This window comes from Eleutherodactylus coqui, chromosome 4 (genome assembly GCF_035609145.1).
Source record: "Eleutherodactylus coqui strain aEleCoq1 chromosome 4, aEleCoq1.hap1, whole genome shotgun sequence".
Classification (NCBI taxonomy): Eukaryota; Metazoa; Chordata; class Amphibia; order Anura; family Eleutherodactylidae; genus Eleutherodactylus; species Eleutherodactylus coqui.
Window position 1 is genome coordinate 10,765,171 of NC_089840.1, and position 26,912 is coordinate 10,792,082.

The following is a 26,912-nucleotide window of genomic DNA, read 5'->3' on the forward strand; positions in this document are numbered from 1 at the left end:
AGGGGGTCCGTGCGCCATGAATTGAGATCACATATGAAGTGGGATCTACTACAGCAGTGTAGATCTGGCTGGTAGCAACTTCTAATTGACTTGTAAATCAATTCCCAAAACAGGAATAACTTTCTTTAAGAGTTTTGCCACTAGATGGCTTCAGTGGCACGTTCTCCCGAGCCCCATTGACTCCCAAACAGTAGAAGTTGTGTAAGTGGGAGGATATGTCTGGGTCACCAAACATTCCACGTGCGGCAGGAGCAGGGAGGGCTCCTCTGTTTATTCCTGGTCATCAGTGATGATGGCACCGACCACTCAGGACGAATTTGGATCCTTCTACTGATACGCCACCTGTCCCGGGTCAATAGCTTACTTCACGGTAAGCCTGTGCCCCCCTGGAGTACCCGGCTGCTCTTCTTAAATGATGTAAGAGATATAAGGACACATAAGAAGAGATCCAGAAAAGGGGGTGTGAAGGCAGAAGTGACACCTCGCCCATGAGCAATGACCCCTGAGCTCCATTGTATATGAAGACTTCTGACAGCTGGGATCTGCAGGTCCTTCAGACATGACTCCTTGTTTCCCAGCGACAGGCTGGATAGAAGATCGGATCATGTGAGTCCCCAGGCAGGAGCTCCACATCATGATCAAGCGGGATGGCTATGAAGGGAGACAGGTGGACCCAGTGAGCTGCATTGCCCTTTGCATCTTCCTGCTCTGGACCACAGAGGTCTCTGCCCTGGCTGACTTCTCAGGTAACTAGTGCCGATAACTTGTGATGACGCAGAATACTGTTGCGTCGCTCATCTGTAGCTGCAAATTGCATTTCATTTGAAAATTTCAATTGCTTACCTTTTTCGCCACAGCAGCCAAACCAAATCTGTCAGTAAATCCATCAGTATCGCTTCATCTCTCACCGTCTGACACTTCGCAGAAACTTTGTAAAAAACTCTGCAAACATTTTTTTTTTGTCTCACTGCCCGGTGATAATTCCTTTTTGTAGTACAAATGGAGGTTTTCGCTCTCAGGTAGCACTCCTAGATTAGGGGCTCATTCACACGGGCAGATGCAGTTTTCAGTCCGTGAATGTGCCGCATTTCCAAGGACCGGAACACTGCGTGTTCTCCGTGTATCTGGACCCCCCTGCAGATTTTTGGCACGTATGAACAGTGTTTTTTAGGCACGTAAAAAAACCCCTCCAAGTAGGTCCATTGATGTCATAAATCCACAGTGAATACGCATGTATCAGGCATATTTACGCCTTCCCATTAACCTCAATGGGCTTCTTCAGTCTGTAATAGGGATCAAATTAGGAAGTGCTGCAGGTTTTTTTCACGCACGTAAATAATGCAAGTCTGTAAACCCCGATGCAAAGCAAAGGGGATGAAGAACTCCATCATACATGTATGAAAAGTACGGAGTGCATACATGTGGATGAGCCCTAATATGCCAGGGCAAACACATCCTACTCACTCCTATGAGATGTAAGGGGCGAAGGGGGACGTTATCAGCAGGGCGGTCCCTCATGTCATCTTCCTGCAGCTGTTTTGCCTTTTCCAGTTTAAAAGGCGACATATTTATCAAATGTTGCCCGATGTTGATACATTTGTGGCAGTTTTAGATGTGACTGTAGATGTGGAGTTACTTTGTACATCCCTCGGATCCTACAGCGAGATTGTGACAGATTTATGACTTTTTAATACGTTTTAAACGTTCCCCGTGCCTGTATGTCTTGGGTGGGAGGGGTGTGGGGGGGGGGGGGGGGTTTGAGCAAAATGCCATACATTTACACCATGTAGATGGAGAGGGCTCAGAAGTTGAGCCTGCGCCATCCGCAGCGGGAACTGGTCGTAACTGATAACCAGGATCGCGCTGCAACAGAATAACTCCGATCCCAGCCATTAGAGGGAACTTGGTACTACTTATAAGCACCATAAACTAAGTTAAGGTGCTTCTAGGATAGGCCCTACTGAGTCCGGGGTGTCATTTTTATACTTACCAGGCTCCCTGTTCCTTTGCTGTCATCACAGGAACCCAATGCTCTATTTATCAATATTAGTCAGGAAAGAAAAATAATAATGGCCCGTAGGCGCCTAGGCTCCATTATTTTCTTTCGTGACTAGCACTTTTTACTCACAGCTACCTACTATGGTGGCAACCGGACTGGCAGCACCCTGCTAACCATCTTCCAAAAGCTATTTGGATCCCATCCCTGATACCCTGTTTCCCTGAAAATAAGACATACCCAGAAAATAAGACATAGCATGATTTTCCAGAATTTTTGAGGATGCAAAATGATTTTTCAGGCTTTTTGAGGATGCTTCAAATATAAGCCCTACTCCAAAATTAAGCCCTGCTAACAGTTATTTTAAAAAGTCAATTTAAATAGTGTCCAGGCAGCTATACATGTAAACAAGTTAAACCTTTTTGAACAAAAATTAATATAAGACACTGTCTTATTTTCAGGGAAACACGGTAGTAGTTGCTCCACCCTCTCCTTCTCTTGGACGTTTATCAGTATGACTCTCTTCATTCAGTCCCATAGAGAACAGTAGAGTGTGTGCAAGGACTGAATGAAAAGTCATGCTGACTGATTGAGCGCCGGCTTCCCAGGGTAACAGCATGTGAATGGGGAGGCCGGTGAGTATAAAAATTCCACCCGCAGACTCAGTGGAACCTGCCCTATATGCACCGTAACTTAGTTTACCGAGTTTATAGTAAGTGACAGGTGCCCATTAACCTCTAAGATGCCATGGTCAATGCTCACTGTGGCATACAAGTGGTTAATAGTGTGAGGAGCACCCTCTATCATGTCTTTAGCCCTCTGCAATGCTATCACGGAGGATTGATGCGTTATCACAACTGGAGGCCTGACCGTGGCCTCAGAGCTTGCCATGGCTGATGGTGTCAAACAGCAGTGATAATACAGAAGTACTGAAATGTATTATCTGCACAATCACATGTTTGCATGTTCAAGTCCCCCACAGGGACAACGAGAACGGGAAATCAATAAAACAAAAATAGTCAAAGAAAATAATTAGGTTAAAAAAACAATTAATTAAACATATTATTTTTATAGTACGGCGAATGCTTAAAAAAAAGCCAAAATCCGGTTTTTGTTCATTTCACCTTTCAAAAGGTGCAATAAAAGTGGCCAAAAAAGTTCTATGGACCCATTGATGGTATCAATAAAAACTGCAGCTCATCATTCAAAAAACAAGCCCCCCCCCCCAGAGCTCCATTGATGGGGGAAAAACAACTAAATCGGCATCACCACCTTGTAAGACCCAGAACATTTTCCTTCCGGCAGCGGAGCTCTGTGGGGGGCCTGATTTTTGTGGGAAGAGTTTTTATTGGTACCATTTTGAGGTACATGTGGCTTTTGGATTGCTTTTTATGAAAAATAGCAATTCTTGTATTACTTTTTTAATTCTCTTTACGCGTTCACTGTGTGAGATAAATAAATATTGTCATTGTCGTTACAAACGCCGGGATCTTATGTGTTGCTTTTTTATATTTCTTTTGGTATTTTATCTATTTAAAAAAAGGGTTTCTGTGCGCTGATACGCTCACTAAGATAGCACACTGCATTACTTATGTACTGCATTCTACTAAGCTTATGGCACCGGCCTATTAAACTCTGCTTAGTCAGGATAAGAGATGAGCAAGCATACTCGCTAAGGGAAATTGCTTGAGCGAGCATTGCCCTTAGCGAGTACCTGCCCGCTCGAGACAAAAGGTTCGGGTGCCGGCGGCGGGCAGGGAGCTGCGGGGGAGAGCGGGGCAGAACGGAGGGGAGATCTCTCTCTACCCCCCCCCCCCCCCCCGTCACCCCCTGCTCACCCCCGCAACTCACGGCTCCCCCGCGCCGGCACCCGAACCTTTTGTCTCGAGTGGGCAGGTACTCGCTAAGGGCAATGCTCGCTCATCACTAGTCAGGATCTAATAGAAGGAGTTACATTGCAGACATGGAGGCCTTTGTCAGGCTTCTGGCTACCATGGGAACCCATTATTACCTTGCAATTGCACTGTGGAGTGCTGATCGGTGACAGAAGAAGCCTCCTCCCCCTGTCGTCTGCTTACATGCTGCAGTTGCTATTGATTGTGTCATATAAGGGGTCAGACTGCCAGGATCTGAGGTTTCAGGCTGTTAGAGCAGGAGCCTGGCTGTCAGTAGTCAGCCCAGCCGCCACCTTAAAAAGATATTAGTGCAGGTTTAAAGCCCATTAAGGAGGTCAATAAAAAGGCATATTGAGGCCATGGAGGGCTTATTTAAAGGATTGGGTCGGAGTACACTTTGGGGTCAAAATCTATGTTTAAGTTCATTTGAATTAATTTAGCGGTGTGATCAACAGGTCACTGGATTGGACGGCAGTAAGCGGGGGCATTGTCTATATCAATAGGGTGGTGCATACAGACATATCTCACTAGTACTGTCATTTGTAGTACCACAGGTTGGGTTAGTTTGTTGGCAGTGCGGAGCAGGATGTGTAGTTTTCTACTTCCCTCTTAGCACCAATGCCAAAAGCAATACAAGATTTCTCCAGCGAGTCACACAGTATTATAATGTCGATGAGCGCACCAGGAAGTTAGTCTATCCTGCTGTCACTTCCAGTTTCAGGGAGCGTCCCTCCAATCACATCCTTGTCGTTCGTCCACTGAGAATTTCAAGTGTCAGACTAGAGGATTATGCCAAAATTTGAAGGGTTTGTCCAGTTGTAAGCTATTGATGTCCTATCCTCAGAAGAGAGAATCAGTATAAGATTGGCAGGGGTCCATTGCCAGGGACCTCCACTGATCAGCTGTTAACCAGGCTGGTGTGCAGGAAGCAGACAGCTCTGTTCTCATTGCAGTGGCCAGGCTTGGTATGGCAGTCCAAGTTTCCATTGAAGTGAATGGGAACTGTGCCTGTAATACCAAGTTTTGAAATGATGATAAACAGGCAGCACAATGGAATAGAGCTTCTTACCAGATAGAACTCATATAAGGACTTTTATTCATAATCCACATGTAAAGACGCAACGTTTCGATCAACTGCTGTGATCTTTGTCATGCTTGACAAAGGATCACTGGTTTTCACCCTTCACTCCTTCAAGCAGGATTCATTTTTTCTGCAGGGGCCCCAAGACGTTTCTCACACCTGGTGTTGTGGCGACTGACACGGCGCAGGACTGAGTTGTGCTACCTGGTGGTCTGTACAGGAATGTAGTGGGTTGACAGGCGAAGGTCAGAGCTGGCAGCAGCGGTGTAGAAACAAGGTCAGGGCAGGAGCGAACAATAGCATAGTCCGAAGAGTCAAGAGTCAGAGCATGAGTCAAAAAGCGGAATACACGAAATGGGGTTTATCACAATGACCAGCATTAAACGATTTCTTAGGCATTCCCTGGTGGCCGAGAGCAGTAAGTGCAGACCTCTCGGCAGGTAGACAGTACACACATTGCAGTGAACGGTAACAATCTTCACTTGGCAGCAGAGTTAGCAAAGCAGTTTTCAGTACTTACAGACAGTATTAAAGTAACTGTATTACAGCGATCAGTTCCCGCCACTCATTGCCAATCAGGTCTGACACCGCCCACTTGACGCATTCACACCAAAACTAAGAAGAGTCCATATGGGGAAACGGGACAGAGAGAGAAAAGAAGAGACCTCGTTGGAGTCAGCAGGGCCGCAGCTGAAAATCTATGTGGCCGGCCCCGCTGACATGAGGCCGATGTAGAGAAATGTATGACTTCAGCAAGCTTCCTTCACCAGTCCTTCTCCCAGCCAAAGGCAGCTTCCTTTCAAGAAGGTGTCCAGTAAGATAAACCTTCTCTGATAATTCCCTCCAGTGCCAAACCACTGATGTCCCTCATCCTCCGCACAGAGGAATGTATATGGGAACCAGTGAAGAGTCGATCACTGCTCATCGTTCATGGCGTCCAAAAGCCTGAACTACAGTTATGGAGGGAATCACTTATTGGTGCCAATGTAAAGTCAATATAGGAGAAAAGCCGACTGCTTAAGAACACTTCATTTATTCTTGTTTTATTCCAAAAAAATCCATAAAATTACTAATGGTAGGTGCTGTGTAATAGCGCGTCTACACGGTACCTACACTCTGTAAATTTATGGAATTTTTGGAATAAAAGAAGAAGAAAAAGTGTTTTTTAGGAGCCGGCTTTTCTCCTTTGTTGTTGCTATTTAAGCCATTTGACTTACGGTCAGCCTGAGAACCTTCCAGCTGAACCGGGGTAAATACTACTAACCAGATGAGGATAACAATGTGTGGTGTAATTTAAAGACAATATACCTTTATTTCACAATGGTCCAGGTACCGGGGGGGGGGGGGGGTTGTAGCAATAGTTGATAGGAATCAAGGACGGAATATAGATAAGCCAAAAGGGGCACCTTCCACAGCAGCCCCACTGCCACCAACTAAATGTTGAACCTCTGTGTTCCTTACATGGAGCTTTGGTAGCCCATCTTCCTGCATTGATTGCTATAGATATGTGGGCTCACCTCTGTTGCCGCTTACCTCTATGAGGAACAAATGATAAAATGTTAAGATCCAAGATGACAATCCATGTTTCCCCAACTCATAGTGCATATTGGTGGTCCTCCGGAACGACTCTAGGTTTACTTGGGCCCTTGGGGACAAAGTCTCAAAGAACCCCCTTATTAATTTATAGTCTCTGCCCCATAATTTATAATTTATAGGCCCCACCGTGCCTCATATGTAATTTATAGGCCCCGCTGTGCTGTTTAGCTATTTATAGGCCCCACTGTGCTGTTTAGCTATTTATAGGCCTTGCTTTGCCCCCTTAGCAATTAATAAGCCACACTGTTCTCCCTTAGTAATTTATAAGCCATGCTGTTCTCCTTTAGTAATTTTTTTGGACCCGCTGTGCCCCTTTAGTAATTTCAAGACCTTATTGTTCCCGCTTAGTAATTTATAGGCCCCGCTGTTTCTCCTTAGTAATTTATAGGCCCTGCTGTACCCGCTTCATTATTTATAGGCTCTGCTGTGTCTCCTGAGTTATTTACAGGCCCCACTGTGTCCCAGCTCACCTCCATTACACTTCCATGGCATCCTCCAATCTCTGCCTTATCCTTTTCTAGCCAGGATCGTGTGGAACAACTCAGGCAGCGTGATGACATCATCTCACCATCTACATGACAGAGAAGACATTGGGTGGTGGAACAGGAATCGTTTCGCTTCCTGCAGTACCGCTCTTAAAGTCAATTGTATCCAGGCCAAAAAGATGTGGATACAATTGATTTCAAAGGACAGACCAGATTGGGCACCCCAAGCCTCAGTGGGCCCGGCACCTGCCTGGGTTTGCTGGCTGCTGATGCCAGCCCCGGTTGTCCTTGTGCATCATAGAATGGCATTAGATCTTGTTGACTGTCACTGCGGATGGGCCACACAGATCTTTTTGCCCACGGGCCTCCACCAGCCCGGTGGCCATAATAGCATTTCTGATACTAGTTCTGATGATAATATTCATCTAGCAGCAGGTTGCGTTTCTGCCCTGACTCCAGAACATTCCTCTTCTGCGGAGACCTGGAGATTGTACATTTGCAGGGGGGGATTATGGTGGGGCATTCTTTCTTGGGTCATTGGTTTTTCCGCTCTGTGTAATCTGTACGATCAGATCTCTCCTTGAGCTATCTCCCTGCCTGGGCTCTGATCCCTCCCTGCACGTTCTGAGGCTTTCTCTAATCGCTTCCACGCCTGCTGCGAGGGAATGCATAAAACAACATTACGTTTGCCCTCCTTGGCCTTCCCCATCCTGCGCAGTTCGACGTTCTCACACTCGCAGCCAGAAATCTTACAATCACTTCTAGTTTTTTCCTTTCCGGCTTTTCACTTTTCTCCGACTCAATGGGAATTTAACCCGGCAGTGAAATATAAAATGTCTCTTGTGATGTAACCCGCGAGCGGCTACCGGACACCTTGTAGCGATGGGGGGCACAGGGCCGCGCTCTATGGGTTGTGAGGCACATCTATCCTTTGCCCCCTCACCACCACCTTACAGGTGCACCCAGAGGCGTAACTTGAAGCTCCCGGGCCCCGATGCAAAACTTGTAACAGGGCCCCAACTATAATGCTTAATTCATAGTACTGGGCTCCTTATATGGAGAAGAGAGGCCTTATGGGCCCCCTAAGGCTCTGGGGCCTGGGTGCAACCGCATCCCCTGCATCCTCTATAGTTACGCCTCTGGGTGCACCTCTGGGGTCTTAACTCCTTCCCGCTGCAACGCTTTTTCATTTTTTCTTCCCCTTTTCCCAAATAATCACAGATTTCATTTCTCCGCTGCCGTAGCCACACGAGGGCTGTTTTTCGTGGGACAAGTTATATTTTTTAATAGTACTATTTAACATCTCATACAAAGTACTGGAAAACTTTAAACGTTTCTAAGTGGGGAGAAATTGAAAAAAAAATGCAATTTCTCCATTTTTGGGGACTTTGTTTTTATGGAGCAGTAAAATGAAATCCACAATGTATGAAGTTTTATTTATGTAGCGCTTCTTACAAAAAAGAAAATGTTTTTTTTAAATTGCTTTTGACCTCCACAACTTTTTATTTTTCCATCGATGGCCCAAGTTAAGGTAACCAATAAAGCGCAATTCTGCCAATACATATTGTTTTTTTATGATGGTTTCGAAGTACAGGATTAAGAATGTGATAGTTTAATAAATTGGACTTTTGCAGACGCGGCAATACCAAAATTTTTTTGTCTTTATTTTTTGATGCAGTGACTAGGAAAAGTTTTTTTAATTAACTTTTCATATTTTTTACAGTAATTCAAAAAACTTTTTTTTGTCATTTTTGACATTTGTTTTTTTAGCCTCCAGAGGGGCCTTGAACTTGCAATTGTCCGATCACTAATACAGTAATATGCAGTACTAGAGTATTGCATTATACAGTATTCTGACAGGCATCCTTTTAAGAAAAGCTACAGGCACATCTTAATAAGTGCTCACTCATGGCAGCCTTAGGGGCTTAATACACAGACCCCCGATGTGCGCTGTACATGTACGACGTGTCAGGATGGAGTTAGGTTAGTTTAACACAGACAATTGCGAATTTGACAGGAGAAAATGGCAGCAAAATCGTTACTTTGTTCCCGCGATTTTTGAGCGTCAGCTATGCTTATTCTTGAGAATAATATCACTGCCGCCTGCGAGAAAATCGCGCCATTTTTTATTGCAAAAGTCAATAGGACTTTCTTATGTTAAAAACGTATCCCATCACACGAAAATCGCAAGTTTGTGCCATGCGATGCCATAAACAGGAGGCTCCATAGGGAAACATGGGAGATTTTTAAAAATCGCATATTGTGATTCTGTGATTTTCTTTTCTAGCAACATCGCATCAGTGAAAACATCGCTAATGTGAAGGAAACCATTGAAACTCATTGCTTTCATAATTCTGCCTCTTTACTCGCTCTCGCATCGCACTACATTTGCACGATGTTACCTCCCGTATGAAGGCTGCCTAATAGAGGCTTCCAGAAACACGAACATTTGTCCCATTTCCTCGTAGCACCAAATTCTAAATACTTTGCCAACTTTCTAGAAGTTCTTCATCCCCTCTTCTTTACATAGACTGCTTTAGTCTGCCTGCCCGTTCAATAATTAAGACCTTGTTTATGAAAGGTCTAATTCTTATATGCATTATACATGGTGGTCTAGGGGAGTGTAGTGGTTTACACCTAGTAATTTTGTAGTCTATAGCAATAAGGGGTTAATACTGACATCCATTATCTGTGGTGGTGATGTAAGCTGCTGAAGGGGGTTTACAGTTGGAAATAGTTGCTGACCTATCCTTAGTATAGGTCATCAATAGTTTATTGATGGGGGTCCTTTGATCAGCTGCCCGCCGGGCCGCTATAATAGTGTGCAGAGCCGGAAGCGGACAGCTCTGTATATTATGTAGCGGCCCGGCATTATAGTGCAACTCTCATTCACTTCAATAGGAGCCGCGTCTGAAGTAATGCATGCAACAAATCCTTCTGGTTGGTAACAAGTGCCACATGGAACAAACCCTTCTTCTGGTTGGTACCTCATGTAGTATGAAACAAGCCCTCCTTCTCAGTATCACATACCACATGGAACATTCCTTCCACTTGATACCGTGGGCCGTATGAAACACATTCTTATTCTGGTTGCTCCCATGTCACACATCACGCATCATTTTTCTGATGGGCAGGGGTGTAACTATAGGGGGTGCAGTTGCTACCGGGCCCAGGAGCCTTAGGGGTCCATAGGCCCCCCCACTACATACCAAGACACCAGTATTATAAATCACACATGGTAGATAGGGGGCCCTGTTACAGATTTCGCACACGGGGCCCAAGGGCTCCCAGTTACACCTCTGCTGATGGGTAATGTGCGCCATAGAACACATTCTTCCTCTGTTGGTCACACCTTCCACATGGAACAATCCTCTAGTTGGTAACGTGCCACGTAGAACCCATTCTTCTTCTGCCTGGTAACATGTGCCATGTGGAACAGCCGGCCACGGGCAACTGAACGATTACAGAATCAACGCCCACTTGCCTCGTCCGCTACTTGTCATTCGCTTCGTCTCTCATCTCTGCATAATAATGTAATTCTTCAAATTTCTCTTATAAATTTCAGGTCTTCATAGAAATAGAGATCCCATCAAGGGTTAATGATCTTCTCTGGGCGTCGGTGTAATTAACTAACGACATTTCATTACGTTCTGCGTGTTCTGACACTTCACACTGGTTACGTAAAGAGCTTCAGCTATGCCCCATAAAGGCCATTAAGTGAGTGTTAGTCTCCCCTGATGCCGTGTAACTACATGTATGTAGTGGGTGGTAATGCACCTGTAGCGCCAAGCTAGAAGAAGACTCATAACCATCTCTAAAGCGGTTACACCAAGGGCACAATCCATGATCATATGTCCTACGAGCAGCATCGGGGAGAGTCCCTACCGTGTTTCCCTGAAAATAAGACAGTGTCTTATATTAACTTTTGTTCAAAAAGGTTTACCTTTTTTACATGTATAGCTGCCTGGACACTATTTAAATTGACTTTTTTAAATTAACTGTTAGCAGGGCTTAATTTTGGAGTAGGGCTTATATTTCAAGCATTCTCAAAAAGCCTGAAAAATCATTTTGCATCCTCAAAAATTCTGGAAAATCATGCTATGTCTTATTTTCAGGGAAACGGGGTAGCTTGGAGGTCCTCTCTATGACCAGTAAGTCCTGGTATCGCAGCACATGAACGCCCGTCATGCAATATTATACTTCCCCTATAGCGGCTGCTGCTGAGATAATGTGTAGCTGACCGCTGCTTTACATGGCAAAATCGGCTAATTGCCGGGTTGCCAAGATAAGTCTAGTTCTCTGTGCTACAACATTTGAGGATCTCTTATCTGCTAATATGGCACTTATGGAAACAGCAGACTACTTGGCGCTCAGGTACTTCCGTCCTCCCAACCATCCCCAGCCACCCCATTCAGGTGGCAGTGGTGGTCCCAAAAGTTGGAGCCACACCAATCAGACTTTTATGACATATCCTGTGAAAATGTAATCCCTTCGCAGCCCAGTGCTGGGGGATCAATGATAACACCGATCCTCGCTGTTAACCTCTTATATGCCACGATCAATGTTGATTGCGGCATGTAAAGAGTTCATAGAAGAACGGCTCTCCCTCTGTGATATTATTGGCCCTCCACCATATAATCAAGGCTAATGGATTGCTATAGCAACCAAATGCGAGTCAATGGTGTCCGGAACTGCCATGGCCTGTGATCGCTATGATTAGCAATAGTGCATTGCAATACAGAAGTACTGCAATGTATTACCATAGCGATCGCAGGATCGCAGGTTCAAGTCCCCTTCAGGGACTTAAAAAATGTTTTAAAAAGTAGTCATGTACAAATTAGTAAAAAACAATAAAATCTTTTTGCTCACTTTCCCCTCTTTGTTTAAAAATATATAAAATAGTTGCATCCCTTAGGACCAAAATAGGTCGCGTCACTAAGGGGTTAAGACAGGTGACAATCTTACTCGAAGGACACCTTATTTAGTCTTAATGACCACCCTCCCAGCTTTGCCACCACCCGCACCCCGGAGGTCAGTCTTCTCTTATAATGTTAATTTTGTGTTTTAGATGGTGCAGCATTTAATGAGTTAAAAGACCAATAAACACATGAAATATGACTCTAATCCGCACTCCGTCAATATTACCTCATTAGTCACAGTATCTGCCCCAGCCACAAAGAGCTCTCAGATATTCAGGGACGATGTGCCGGCCACAAGTACCGCACAGAGGAAACAACACCTTCAATAGGGAGCAGAACGGCCCATTAAATTGTCCATCTACTCAACTAGATAAAGTCAAACAACGGGGCGGGGCTATCAGTGGAGGGAATCGTCTGACTGTGGAATTCTGCTTCAGTAAAGTCTTTCTTCCTGGGATTATAGCAGGACTTACCTGTAGCTTTCATTTAGCTTTGCAGCAAATTGTATATCCAAAAATTATTTATTCAATATATATTTGGGTTTTTTTGTTTATAGTGGTGCCGTTTTCACTTTCATGTGAGCATCTATGTAAAAAAAATTACATCATTGCAGTTCTCACACCAGCCACTGGGGCAACACAGTAGGCTGACACCTCCTGTTTTATGCAGTTTATTTTCCAGCTTTGTTGCATAGACTGGGTCAGATCAGCAAAGTCATTTCATTAGGATTAGAGAGCAAGGGATATAATCACAGCTTTATTGTACTGCTGAAGACCTGGCACTTTCTATTTTCAGCAGTTCACTTTTCTGCTTTGCTGCATATACTGGGGCCGCTCAGCAGAGTCATTTCATTATCCTTAAAGAGCAAGGGATGTAATAATAGCTCTGTTGTACTCCTGAAAGCCTAGATAAGGCAGAGAAACAGTGCTATATACACAGGCTCTGTGTGAGGACACTCTCAGATATCTCAGGCCAGAGAGGCTGCACTCCATCATGGGATTGAATTCAATGAATGGTCGAACGCTGCCTGTGATTGGCTGAGCACTGTGACCAATCACAGGCAGCGCTCAGCTGTCATTCAATGAGTGGCTGAGTGCTGCATGTAATTGGCTGAGTGCTCAGCCAATCAGACACAGCCCTTTTTGAGCAGTCTGGGATTTTAAATCCCCACCTGTTGAAAAAACTTCAGAGCAGTGCAGGGAGACAAGCGACTAGATGCGCCTGAGCCCCGGCAGTGGCGGAGATGTGAGTATATTTTTTTTACACAAACCAGGGATTATTTCCAGGAAAGGGCTTATATTTAAAGCCCTTCCCTGAAAATCACTGCAGGGATTGCCGGCAGCCCATTGCTTTTAATGGGGCTGCCGGCAGCAGTGGCGGCCCCATTGAAAGCAATAGGAGAACATCGTGATCCTCTGCCACAGCTGTGGCAGGGGATTCTTTACTCTCCGCGGGGAGTCCCCTTGTCACTGAAGGCTGTGACAGCACTGTCACAGTGTTCAGTGACAAGGGGACTCCCTGCGGGAAATCTTGACGCGCAGCACAGACCTATGGTGCACGCGTGTCCTATCTTATACAGGTGTGCGTATTTGCATGCCTGTAAAACACAGACATGTGAACACATCATAGGAAACCTATCGTTCTAATAGACGCACGGTTTTGTGCGCACATAAACACGCTCGTGTGAACGAGGCCTAAGATTGTGTTCACACATAGCAGATTTGGTCCAGATTTTGGTGTGGATCCACCCCAGACTTTAATTTTCACTTGTCAATTGAAAGGGTGAAGTCTGCTGCAGATCCGCACTACAATCTGCACGTGTGAACGCACCCTACGTTGGTGTTGATAGTTGAACTATATAAAGGGGTTTTCTGCTTTGAACAATTCCTACTTTTTAGAAGGGTCTCTTTACAATAAGCTGATCAAAAACCCAGCTGGGACCCCCAGTGATCAGCTGTGGAGAAACCTGTCAGGAAGGGAACAATTTTCCTTGCAGTGCCTCCACAGGCGAAGATAAGCATTACACAATGGCCATTCAAATCAATGAGTTCTCTGTGTAATGCAGGACGCTCTCTAAGAGATATATGATAAAGGGTTTTCTAAACTGAACCACTTTATACCGAGTGACGACATACCGTGCCAGATTCTTTGGTATTTGACAGACCTTGAAGAAGCAGAATCCCCCCCCCCCCTCCCCGAATGACCTCAGTAAGCTCCGGTAATGTGATCCTTCACAGCCTCTCGTACGTAATAACAATTTGTTGTACCTAATTGAGTGTGGTTAATGGCTTTCTATAAGGAAATGTTACCAGGAGACGGATTGCTGTACGTTAGATGGAGGCGTACCAGAGAGAGCGCGGGCGCTGCAGCGCCAAGACATAATCGGGCTCAGATCCCGGATCTGTACAATAGTCTCTACTAAGTAAATACTTCTCACTTCCATCTTCACTCAGCGTTCACGAGAGACGGGGGGATTAGGGACGGCGGTGAAAATCAGACATTCCTATTACAATTCATAAATAATAATAATAAACTTTATTTGTATAGCGCCAACATATTCCGCAGCGCTTACATAGACGGGGGATACGGAAAGACAAAATACAAACATACAGAACCGCGGTTACATAGTAATCAGTTGATGGAAACAATAGGGGTGAGGGTCCTGCTCCAACGAGCTTACATACTACAAGTAATGGGGTCATACAGAGGGTAAAGGGGCTGGAGATGGGCACGGTATGGCGAGGTGGAGAGTGAGGGGTGATATACACATAGACAATGGTCAGACATTTAGCCATGTGACGGCAGAAACGGTGTGACTGCAGGAGCGGTTTATGATGGCTAGCAGGGATTGCAGTCAGTAGGTCAGGGAGCATGTTATCAGGTGGAGTACAGAGGGGTTTGTTTAGGGAATGCGGTATGCCTCCCTGAAGAGGTGCATTTTTAGAGCACGCCTGAAGTTCTGCGAGTCCTGGATTGCTCGGGTATCCTTTGGTAGTGCGTTCCAGAGGACCGGTGCTGCTCTGGAGAAGTCTTGGAGGCGGGAATGAGAAGGTCCAATGAAAGGGGCGCTCAGTCTGGTTTCATTAGCAGAGCGGAGAGCCCGGGCTGGTTGATGGATTGAGATGAGGGAGGCGATATAGGGGGCGCTGCGCTGTGGAGGGCTTTGTGGATGAAGGTAGCGAGTTTGAATTGAATTCTGTATTTAACGGGCAGCCAGTGCAGTGACCGGCACAGGGCAGAGGCGTCCGAGTAGCGGCTGGACAGGAAGATGAGCCTGGCTGCCGCATTCAGGATGGACTGGAGAGGGTAGAGTCTGGTGCAGGGGAGGCCGATCAGCAACGAATTGCAGTAATCGAGCCGGGAGTGGAGAGGGCAACAGTAAGCGTTTTTAACGTCTCCACAGTGAGAAAAGAGCAGATTCTTGCGATGTTCTTGAGGTGCAGCTGACATGTTCGGGCCAGAGATTGGATGTAGGGGGCAAAAGAGAGATCAGAGTCAAATATGACCCCAAGGCAGCGGGCATGTTGTCTAGGAGTTATGGTGGTAAATCACCATACCCAGATATAAGAGACAAGAAGAGGGGCTACCTACCCCCCCAGGAGCCTAAGTACAATGGGCGTAGAAGAGGAGGTCGGACCCGGGCCCTGGAGCCTGAGGGGCCCGTAAGGCTTCTCTTCCCCATGTGAGCAGACCAGTACTATGAATGAAGCATTATAGTTGGGGGCCCAGTAAAGCCTTATGAGCTTCCATGAATATTGCTCTAATATTACTGCGCCTTCTAGATCTTCTTTGGGCACTTTTTGGGATGTTTTTATTTTATCCCTGAACCTTACATAAACGTTATATTTAACATGAACATGTGCGTCCCCCTCCACCCTGCCCCGAAGAGACGGCAAATACCGGAGTCGTCTCGTCTGAGAATAATTATACCTATTATATACATTCACAATCCATTACTCACTGCTATATAGGAAGGTATATGAGGAAATGGTTCTACAGCGGCCCATCTGGTTATGGCTGCTTCTGATCTGGTTAAAAAAATGATCTATCTATCTCATATGTATTTCTTATCTCCTATCCATCTATTTTCTATCTCTATCTCATATCTACCATGTTTCCCTGAAAATAAGACACTGTCTTATATTAATTGTTACCCCAAAAGAGACACAAGGTCTTATTTTTGGGGGATCTCTTATAATACTTACCTAGCAGGCGTCGTCCGGGTCCCTCCCGCTGTTGTCCGAAGTCCGGCAGGCTTCTGTGCAGTTTTCAGCTGCCAGGAGAATATCGCTTGCTGGTAACGGGGTTTGAAAACCCAACTTCCAGCAAGCGATTGGCTCTCGAGCGTTGCAGCTCAGCCAATCACTGCGATGCATGATGAACTAATCACAGCCATTCAATGTGATACTGTGATTGGCTCATCAAGCACCGCATTTAGAGTAGCTATAGCTTATTTTCTGGGTAGGGCTTATATTTCAAGCCTCCCCATGCAAATCAGGGTAGGGCTTATTTTAGGGAAACACAGTATCTATCTATCTCATATCTATGTATCTCTGGGCTAGTTCCCTACGTACACTGCAATCAGTACTATAAGTGACAAGGGAAATGTTTATTACCCAGTTCTCAATTTACTCATCCATTTCCAGGAGGAATTACAGAGGAATACTTCAGTGCACGGTTCTCTAATGAGCTGCTCTGGAATTGTAATTCAAAGGAAATACAAGTGTTTGTTAAACAGATGTATCTATAGATCTGACAGATCCTCTCCACATTCCATAAGAAATATATTAGGAAGCCTTGGAGGATATCTGAGAGCGGCTGAGTAATAATCAGCTGCGGGACGGAACGCTGACTTTCATGCAGGAGGAACCTTCTGTATACCGTAGCTACAATTCCTCATGAATAGAGGTGGGGAAGACGCCTTCCCTGAGTGATGAGCGCCGGGGATGACATATTGGAAGCGCTCTGACATCTTCATAGCGGTGTAGCACATCTGTTCTGCGCCCGCCATCTACACGATGTAAAGGAGATTATAGCGGGGCAGAAAATGTGGCAGGAATGCCAGATACCATCATTAGTAGACGGCTGGAACCGAAACAGAGGAATTCCTCACTCTGGGCTTTGCATTGTGCCGATGACATTTCTCTATCTGATAAACGTTTTTGGCCCGGCGCTCGCTGCATTTGATGGAAGCTCTAAATGGTGGTTTTAATACGGAGCTCTGGGCAGCGGGCACCGGGGTAACCTGCGGGCCGTGGTAGGGTTACACCGCCTTTTGTCTCTGCTCGAAAAGCATTCTAGAAGAGAAAAAAAGGAAAAGCTGACTGTATGACCTGCGAAATTCTGTGTGCTCTGAAGAGCGGCGATCAAAAAGAGAATCTGATGGGACAAAAACAATGTTGTACAAATACGGTTGTTTGCAAAAGTTTAGGCGCCCCTAATCAAATTACTGATTGTTAAAAACTGGTATAGCGGCACCTGTAAAGGTCCGATTTATTAAAATATCGCATTATTAATCGCAGGCGGTGAACCCCATCAGGAGAACATTACCAACGCCCCAATCGCATTTGTCACGCAAAATCGATCAAAAAGCCGTCTGTACCCAAAACTGTACCAGTAAATACTACAGGGGCCTCATACGGCTGCACTGATGGACAAATAAAGTTAGGGTGTTCAAAAGATGGCGACAGAAAGTAATAAGTAGTTCATAAGTAGTAAAACAAAGAATATTTACACTTCTGGTCAAAAGTTTTAGAACGCCTCAATTTTTGCAGTTATTTTTGACACCTAGGGCTTATTTACACGAGCGTATATCGGCCAGCGTTTTCACGGCCGGCCGATATACGCTTCCATCTAAGCAGTTCCCCCCTTCCCCCCCACTCACCGACTCTCTGCCTCTCTCCTCCACTCCAGCATTTGCAATGGGACGCGGGTGGGATGGGGCGGAGCTAAGCTCTGCTCTGTCCTGCTCTCTTCCATTGCTAGCAATGGAGAAGGGGAGGGAGCTTAGCTCCGCCTCCATGTCGCCCACTCCCATTGCAAACCACTCAGAGGGGAGGAGAAAGGCAGATAGTCGGTGAGTGGGAGGGAGGGGGGAACTGCTTAGATGGAAGCGTATATCGGCCGAGCGTGAAAACGCTGGCTGATATACGCTCATGTAAATAAGCCCTTACACAGTTCAAGTCCAGCAAATAATGTGAAATGGTTCAAAAGTGAGTTACAAACGTAAAAACATTATGAAATCTGAAACGCAACAATAGTCTAAATGTATCATTTTAAGCAAAGCAATACTTCCGGGAACCCATGAGGGCCGGCGGCTCTGCTGCACAGTAACAAGTTATGCATTGAAATTGGACACAAACTGTTCCTACAGGAGTCTCAACTTTTGTAGATTACTTTTAAACCCTCCTATTCTACATAACCAGTGTTTGAACAGCCGGCGTTACCCCCTCCGGGGCAGGATCGGGACAGTTATGTTCTTCAGGACGGAGCACATGGCTATCATAAGGGCAAGGAAAGCAATTAAACAAACTAAACAGACAGACAATTATAAGTCTTAGGCCCCTCCCATAAATGCGTTCAGAAAACTCCGCTCGAAATTGTAGCATTTTTACTGCGATTTTTAGCGGCGTTTTTCAGCAAATGTCACGGCCTTTGAAGGCAGCACTTTTTAAAGCACTCTATCATTCTTCAAATATAACAGACAGTGGCATTAGAAACACTGCGTTCAAGCGCATGCCTGCAATCAATGGCGGCGCTGTACCGCGGTTAGCGTGGCTCCCGGGACGCCGCACTAAGGCCTCATGTCCACGGGGAAAATCAGGCCCGCTACGGATTCTCCATGGAGAATCCGTAGCAGGTCCCTCCTGCCCCGCGGACATGAGGCATAAAAATAAGAATTAACTCACCTCTCGCCCGCTCCGGATCTTCCCTTCGCCGCGGCTTCATCTTCTCTCCGTCGCGGCCGGATCTTCTTTCTTCGGCCCGGCGGATGCGCAGGGCACGTCGGTTACGTGCCCCGCGCATGCGCCGGCCCGAAGAAAAAAGATCTGGCCGCGACGGAGAGAAGATGAAGCCGCGGCGAAGGGAAGATCCGGAGCAGGTGAGTAAATTCTGATTTTGGTCTCCCGTGGATCCGGACGGCTTCCATAGGCTTCAATAGAAGCCTGCGGGAGACCCGCACGAAAATGGAGCATGGTCCAGATTTTTTCATGCTCCATTTTAAAAAAAATCACTTTTATTGACCATCCGCGGGTATTTATCTACCCGCGGGTGGTCAATGCATCCATATGGGGTGCGGATACGCTTGCGGGAGAAGAGTTAAAATCCGCTGCGGATTTTAATTCTTCTTTTGCCCGTGGACATGAGGCCTAATCGTGGTAAAAAGTGTCATGTGTGAGAGTGGCCTTAGAAGGGTAGGTCTATCCTAGAGAGAAATTGCCAAAAAAGCCAAGGTGGCAGTCAGTACAGTTTCCTATACAATCACAAGGCATTTGGAAACTGGAGGAAACTGACTTGAAGAGTTTGGCAGACCAAAGGCCTCTAAAGAAGCAGCAACTAATCTTCAAGCTCAGCTTAATGCCGCAAAAGAGCAAGTTTCCATTTCAAGTGTGAAGAGAAGACTTCTATCCGCAGGTCTTACAGGTAGAGAATCCGTAAGAAAGCCACTGCTGAGACTGCAAGACATCAACAGGCTTGCCTGGGCCAAACAGCAGTGGCAGTGGACTACTGAAGGGTGGAAGAAGGTCTTATGAACGGATGAATCAACATGTGACATCTTTGGTACGTCACTCCGGGATCTTATACACTGTCTATTAGGTGACAGGATGGCTCCTGAGTGTGTGACACCAACTGTCAAACATGGAGGAGGAAGCATGACGGTCTGGAGCTCTTCTGCTGGATCCAGAGTTGGCAACTTGCACAGAGTGACTGGCACACTGGACAAAAAGGCCTACCAAAACATTTTGATGCACCATGCTATACCCTCCGGTGTACGCCTAGTTGGTCAGGGGTTCATATTACAGCAAGACCGTGATCCAAAACATACTTCTAGAATATGTCAGAACTATTCAAGAAGAAGCCGGTAGAGAGAAGAACTGGATAGAAGGGTGTAAGCAAAGCAACTAACAAGTGCAGCACATTTGTGGGAACTTCTGCAACAATGCTGGGAAGAGATTTCCGAACAATATCTGAATGCAATTGTAGAAAGAATGCCTCAATAGTAAAAAAAACTGCTTTATCAGCTGGAGGGGGAGACTGGGAAGGGTCAGAAATCTAGATTTAATTTAGTGAAACAAAGTGAAACCATTATTTTCATTCATCTTAACTTGTTTCTTTTTTCTATGATTTCATTTCAAAGTACATTTGGGATATTAAACTGTGTAAATATCAATGAAAACTGGAAAAACTGTGATGTTCTAAAGTTTTTGGCGAGTAGTGTCAGTGTATTTACACAGCTGATGAAAAGAACTCATTATTATAAATAGGTGTCTGTACATGGGCGATTTGTTTTCCTTGCAGTGAGGCACAATATGTGCTTCTTTTGGTGAATTCTGTTCACGAATCGCCCATTATTCCCTATGGGAACAAAAAAAGGTATTAAATTGCACTGGTTTGTAAATCTGATTTTCATGTGAGTGCGGTTTTATATTCTTACTATTGGATCAACATGCTGTTTTCACGCACATGAAAATTGCACGTTCAGTGATGGGAGTGTTTTTCGCACAAAACGCATCGCAATCACATAATAAATGCAGGTTTACAAGTGCAATATTGGCCCAAGTTTCTTGGACTGATGTCACACTTGCCCATGTAGATACTAAATCTGGTATTTCTGTACTCATATTGATCCACAGACTTAAGAGAACTTGTCACTTACTGTCATCGCTGTAAAAACAGCCCTCTCTAAAAAGTGTCCAAATTTCATTTTTTCCATTTCACCTCACTCAGAAATGTTTAAAAGTACATTATATGGTACTTATAATGGCACCACTGGAAAATACAACTCTTCCCGCAAAAAACAAGCCCTCATGCAGCCATGTCACTGAGGGAAAGTGGTGAGAAAAAAATATAGGAACGAAACATGGAAGGGCCGAGACTAAATCTTTACTTCATGTTCTGTTTTTCCAATTTAAAGGGGTTTTCCAGAAAAAAAACTATTGATGAAGCTGCTAGGGCACTTCTACCTCCGACGGTGGGGACGGCTGCGAAAGTGCACTAGCAGCTTCAGCTTATATTGATTTCCAATAGCCAGTCCACTTCCTCCCCCGACCCCTATGATGCACTGACAGCATATGATGTTATGTTGTGAAACTGAATGCAGTTTTGTGAAAAGGTGTGCCCCCGGCGAATAGGTCACTGACGATAGGTCATGAATAGTTTGTGCCTGGAAAACCCTTTTAAAAGTTAACATGTTTACTACCTTCCGCCACCATTAGCGTCAGCTGCCTGTTTTATCATTGCACTCAGCCCCCCCTAGTGGTGGCCACAGGCAGCCAGGATTTTATCATTGAATGCCTGATCTATGAAAGAGCTTTGGGGCTATGTATCAGAAAAATAGAGCTCTGAGCCCTAAAAAATAAATGATAAAACTAATTAGTGTATAATTTTGCTTCTGATTAAATATGTGCCAGAGTCGAATCCACTTTAAGAAGCTGAGGATTGAATTGCTACAGAATGACCTCATTTTTCCTCCTTATTGTCCCAGTTTACATTACGCAACTTCTGTTTCCGCACTTCGTAGAAAGCAATATTTGTTAAAGGGCAAAATGCTTCCACTAAGTTCTTCTGTTGTGTACTGTGAAAGTTTGTTGGTAAATATAGTTTGACTTTTGCGCTGTTTACCACACCGTCCACCAATCGGCTCTCTTTATTACTAAAGAAGATTAATTAGCGCTTTATAAGTTTCCGCTCACTATAAAGCGGTAAGACTGATATCATCTGGACAGGAGCTGTCTGGGACCTCGTCTCGCAGCGCCGGATGTCACCACTTCACTTATCGCTGACTCTCAGCTACAGCTATTTATATCAGCGGAACGCGGTGTCTCTACGTGAAAGTACTAAAATAGTCCAGCTGCTCCGGAGCACAGAGAACAATACTATCGGTGACGTCCGCCATTCAGTCTCTATTACAGAGGGAGATTTATGAAATATCATCAATGAATCCACTATTGTAACAAGAACATTCTGGATGGTAACATTGTATCACACCGCTGACACCAGCTAGACGCAGTTACAGGGTGGAAATCTGCACAACTACTTGTAACGTATACCTTTACTAGGATCACAAGCTTACAGAGCGTCACAATGCTGCGTTACATCCACAACACGCTCATGTGAGCCCGGGTTTCGCATGGAAACAGAATACATTGATTTGAATGGGGAGATTCACACGGGCATTTTTTTACTTGGTCGGACAGTTTGATTAGATTAAAAAAAACAGCATGTCCTATTATTGTCCAATTTTCTGACAAAAGTTGGTCCTTCAAATTAATGCATGCATGAAAAAAACAAACCGGTTGCGCTGATGGGATGAAACTGAAAGGAAGGAGACACAAATTAGATATTAGACAGTGAGGAGGATCAATGTGTGGAACAGGTTACCACGGGGGGTGGGGAGTTCTTTTTCAATGAAAGATTTAGAGATCCTGCATTGAGCAGAGGGTCGGACCCGATGACCCTGGAGGACCCTTCCAACTCTACAATTCTAGGGATCCCGAGCAGCGTACCCCTGTTGATCAATGAGTGGAACAGGTTGCCACAGGAAGTGGCGAGTTCTCCTTCAATGGAAGTGTTCAAACAAAGGCTGGACAGACATCTGTCTGGGATGATTTAGTGAACCTGCACTGAGCAGGGGGTTGACACTGGAGGTCCCTTCCAACTCTACCATTCTGTGATTCTATTTAAGTGGGAGCAGTTTTTAAAGGTTTTGTTCTAATATGACAACTTATCCTCTATCTACAGGATATAAGATAACTTGCTGATCGGTGCCATGGCCTGTGATTGCTATGATTAGCGATAATGCATAAACATAAAAAAATGTTTAAAAAAATTTAAAACACGTAAAAAATTAGTAAAAAAAAGTTTTTTGTGCATTTTCCCCTATTTGAAACATTAAAAAAAAAACATGCTTGTTATAGTCACACCCATAACAACTCATACAATCAATTGAACATTTTTTTACAGCAAATGCTACAAAAAAAAGAAAAAAAACACAGAGCCAAAATGCTTTTTTTCATCATTTTGCCTACCAAAAAAATCGCTATAGAAAGATCGAAAAATCATTACAAGAGTTTCGGCGATGGTAAAATAAAAAAAATACGGCTTTTGAAAGCAGAGATTAAAATCGCCCAAAAATTGTTCCATCCTTAGACCTAAAATAGGCCAAGTCATGAAAGTATTAGGCAGGACCAAAAGACCACAAACTTACCGTAGGCCCCCTCCACAGAGAGGATGCCTGATATAGCCGGCAGTACCACATGATTGGCAGGGGAAGGTTATGTGCATTGGCCCATTAAGAGCATGGCAATGTGAGCGCACCCTCTGCGCTACAGAGAGAGGGCGAGCCGACGTGAGAGCAGGGCATCTGCTGGGAACAAATCAAAAATGTGCACTACGACCACCAGGGGAGGTAGGTGGGCGGCTGCGAGCTAGAACACCGCTGCTATTGTTATGCCTGAACTGAAATGATCCCAGTGCAACAGGTAAAATTCTGCTCACTGTATACACATTTATACAGCACTCAGTGAGTTCAGTGGGACGATATAAAACTATACAGTTCCAAGACAAAAGTAAGTGAACCCTTTGGAATCACCTGGATTCCTGCTTGCTTACACAGTGTGCTTTGCTATCTACAGTTGTACTGTTCATGTCTTTTATTGAGCTCATTGAGTAATCATCCACAGTGCTGGAAGAAAAAGAAAGTGAGCTTCAGTCCCGATGGGCAGGATTTGCTGTATTTGCCGTAGACTTCAGCACTGGAGCAATAAATTACCAACCATCATGTTATTATTTAGAAGTAATTGTGGGAAAATGATGGCATTTATCATTGCTGACAGCAGCTGCTATAGTAGCAAACCACAGGAATCTACTTACCTGACCACACAGTCCTGACTATATTAACTTGTGGCTTAGCGACGATCTCCACTGAGCCCGAACGCATCACATTGTCTTCACTGCTTACTGTGGTTGCATCGTTATGGATACAATGGAGCAGTCACCGTAACAATGCAGCTCTGAACAGTAACAGTAGGTATCCATACACACAGAAGGTAAAAACAGCATTAAAGGGGTTGTCCAGGATTGATTTTTAATTTTTTTTTATTGATGACCTTCCCTCAGGGTCGGGCATTAATCGTTGATCAACAGGGGTACGCTGCTCGGGATCCCTAGAATGGAAGAGTTGGAAGGGTCCTCCAGGGTCATAGGGTCCGACCCTCTGCTCAATGCAGGATCTCTAAATCATCCCAGATAGATGTCTGTCCAGCCTCTGAACACTTCCATTGAAAGAGAACTCCCCACCTACCGTGGTAACCTGTTCCACTCATTGATCCCCCTCACTGTCTAATATCTAATCTGTGTCTCCTCCCTTTCAGTTTCATCCCATTGCTTCTAGTCTTTCCTTGTGCAGATGAAAATAGGGCTGATCCCTCTGCAGTGTGACAGCCCTTCAGATATTTGTAGACCGCTATTAAGTCTCCTCTCAGCTTTCTCCTTTAACCGTTCCTCATAGGACATGATTTGCAGACCGCTTACCATCTTGGTAACTCTTCTCTGAACTTGCTCTAGTTTGTCTATGTCTTTTTTAAAGTGGGGTGCCCAGAACTGGACAGAGTATTCCATATGAAGTCTTCCTAAGGAAGAGTAGAGGGGATAATGACTTCATGTGATCTAGACTCTGTGCTTCTCTTAATACATCCCAGAATTGTGTTTGCCTTTTTGGCTGCTGCATCACATTCTTGACACATGTTCAGTCTATGATCTATTAGTATACCCAAGTATTTTTCACATGTGCTGCTTAGCCTTATTCCTCCCCTGCTGATCAACTGATTCCTGGCACCGCTATCCCTATTGCCGAATGCAGACGGCTGGGTCGGATTCCGACTTTGAGATGCGACCCTGTGACCTTTAGTTTACCTGTCTGGCGTCTACACTCAGCACTATGGATGTGGCGGCTTGCGCACAGCCGCACATGCGCAGTGCAGAGGCGGTGTGTCAGTGATAACACAGCCGTGCGAGGCTCACACTAAAATAGGACATGCCACGATTTTTTTTAATCACGAGAGTTTACCGCGATCGAAATCTCATCTGTCTGCATTGGTTTGCGTAAACCAATGCAATCCTATGGCAGCATTCAACAGTGGAAATTCCATGCGAAATCCCGCTACGGAATTTCTGCTTGTGTGCATTCGGCGTATGGAAAGCATAGAAAGCAGATGGTGCAGCTTCCTGGATTTGTATTGCAGGCACCATTGCCTGACCTCCATATTGGAGTTTATGTTGCCTGTCCTGCCTTCAGCTTCTTGATTACATCAGTGTTCACACTCTCAGATACAATGCCTCAGGCTTGTATAGTGTCAGCTGCCACATAGTTGAGGCAACTTCTGCGAGTAATGGCCCGGAGACCCTGCAGTGCAGAGCAGATCCCAACTGTAGGGGCAAAGGGTGAAAACTGGGATACCCCAGGTGCTGCCTGCAGATTAACCCAAAGCCGGATCCGTACGTGGCAGAGTGAATCCACATCTGCTTCACGACATTTTTCTGTTGCTGTAGGAGATTTTATTGAATTACTTTGCATCACAATATAGTAATCCGTGTCGTACAAAATGTTTGTGAAACTTTACATTTTGTTTCAGGATGATGTCATGTTTACAAATATCCGTGCGGATCTGTTTGTATGTCGGTTACTGCTTGTAAACATCATTTTGTAGAACTACATGAACTTTGTAAGAAAAATGTGTCTCTCTAATGAAAGACATGAAGAACAGTAAACACGATTTTCTCAAAACCAAATGCATTTTCACCAAATAACATAATTTGCTGTATGATATGACGCCGCATCACAAAGCGGTCATCTATGTCAGACATGATATTGACATTTTGTGTCCGGACTATTTGTGGTTACAGAACCCCCTGCAGATGCTTCTCTTCGTACATCGGGCACTATAAACAGAGTATTTTGTTCACACGTTGGCGGCTCCGTTCAGACACTTCGGCGCAGAGCCGGCATGAAATTCCGGATGAAAAAGTCGTGCATGTGGGGCTTTACGTGCTGTAAAAATGCTGGACAGGTGCCGGAACCAAATGGACCCCCTCATAGTCAATGCGGTCCACTCTGCAGAGTTTGGTTCTTCTATGAGATGGATCCATTCATCCAGGGGATTCCATTTTCCAACTTCCCGATCGGAGAAGTGAACGTAGCCTAAATGAACAGCATTAAAGGCAACCTGTCACTTCCAAACAGCACAATAAACTAAGTCATGGTCCTGTTCGGGGAGGTTACAGGGAGCCGGGCGGATGAATTTTTTTTATACACACTCTTATTCCCACACTGAAGTCATATGTGGTCTGCAAATCTGACTCTTTTCAGACCATTATTACACTCTCTCCCATAGACTGTGTACGGCAGTCTGTAAAGAGTCAGATTTTCAGATGGTCTGTGGACTTCACCAGGGAGGTGTGGGATAGATTCCCTGTCACCTCCCAGAACTTCACCATACTTAGTATATTGTGCTGTTTGGAGGTGACAGGTTCCCTTTAAACCCAATTTTCACAAAACTATGTCCTGTTTCACAAAATAGTTTTAAATATAATGTAAATATCAATGGGATCCTGTCAGCAGCCCTGAACACCTAACACTGCCAACAGCTCCGGGAGAGCAGATTCCAAAATGTATCTGGTTAAAATACCTGGACAAAGTGTATCTTTCTATACAGCCTTTCA

General features: G+C 45.0%; 1 protein-coding gene across 2 annotated transcripts in view; it reads left to right on the top strand.

Moving 5' to 3' along the window:
- Positions 1 to 246: 246 nt before the first annotated feature.
- Positions 247 to 26,912, top strand: part of EVA1C (eva-1 homolog C) — an 87,323-nt gene continuing 60,657 nt past the window's right edge. For both annotated transcript variants that reach the window (XM_066599072.1, XM_066599073.1), the window contains exon 1: positions 247 to 746. In XM_066599072.1, the coding sequence (XP_066455169.1) occupies positions 635 to 746 (112 nt within the window). In that variant the 5' untranslated portion in view covers positions 247 to 634. The remainder of the gene's footprint in view (positions 747 to 26,912) is intronic.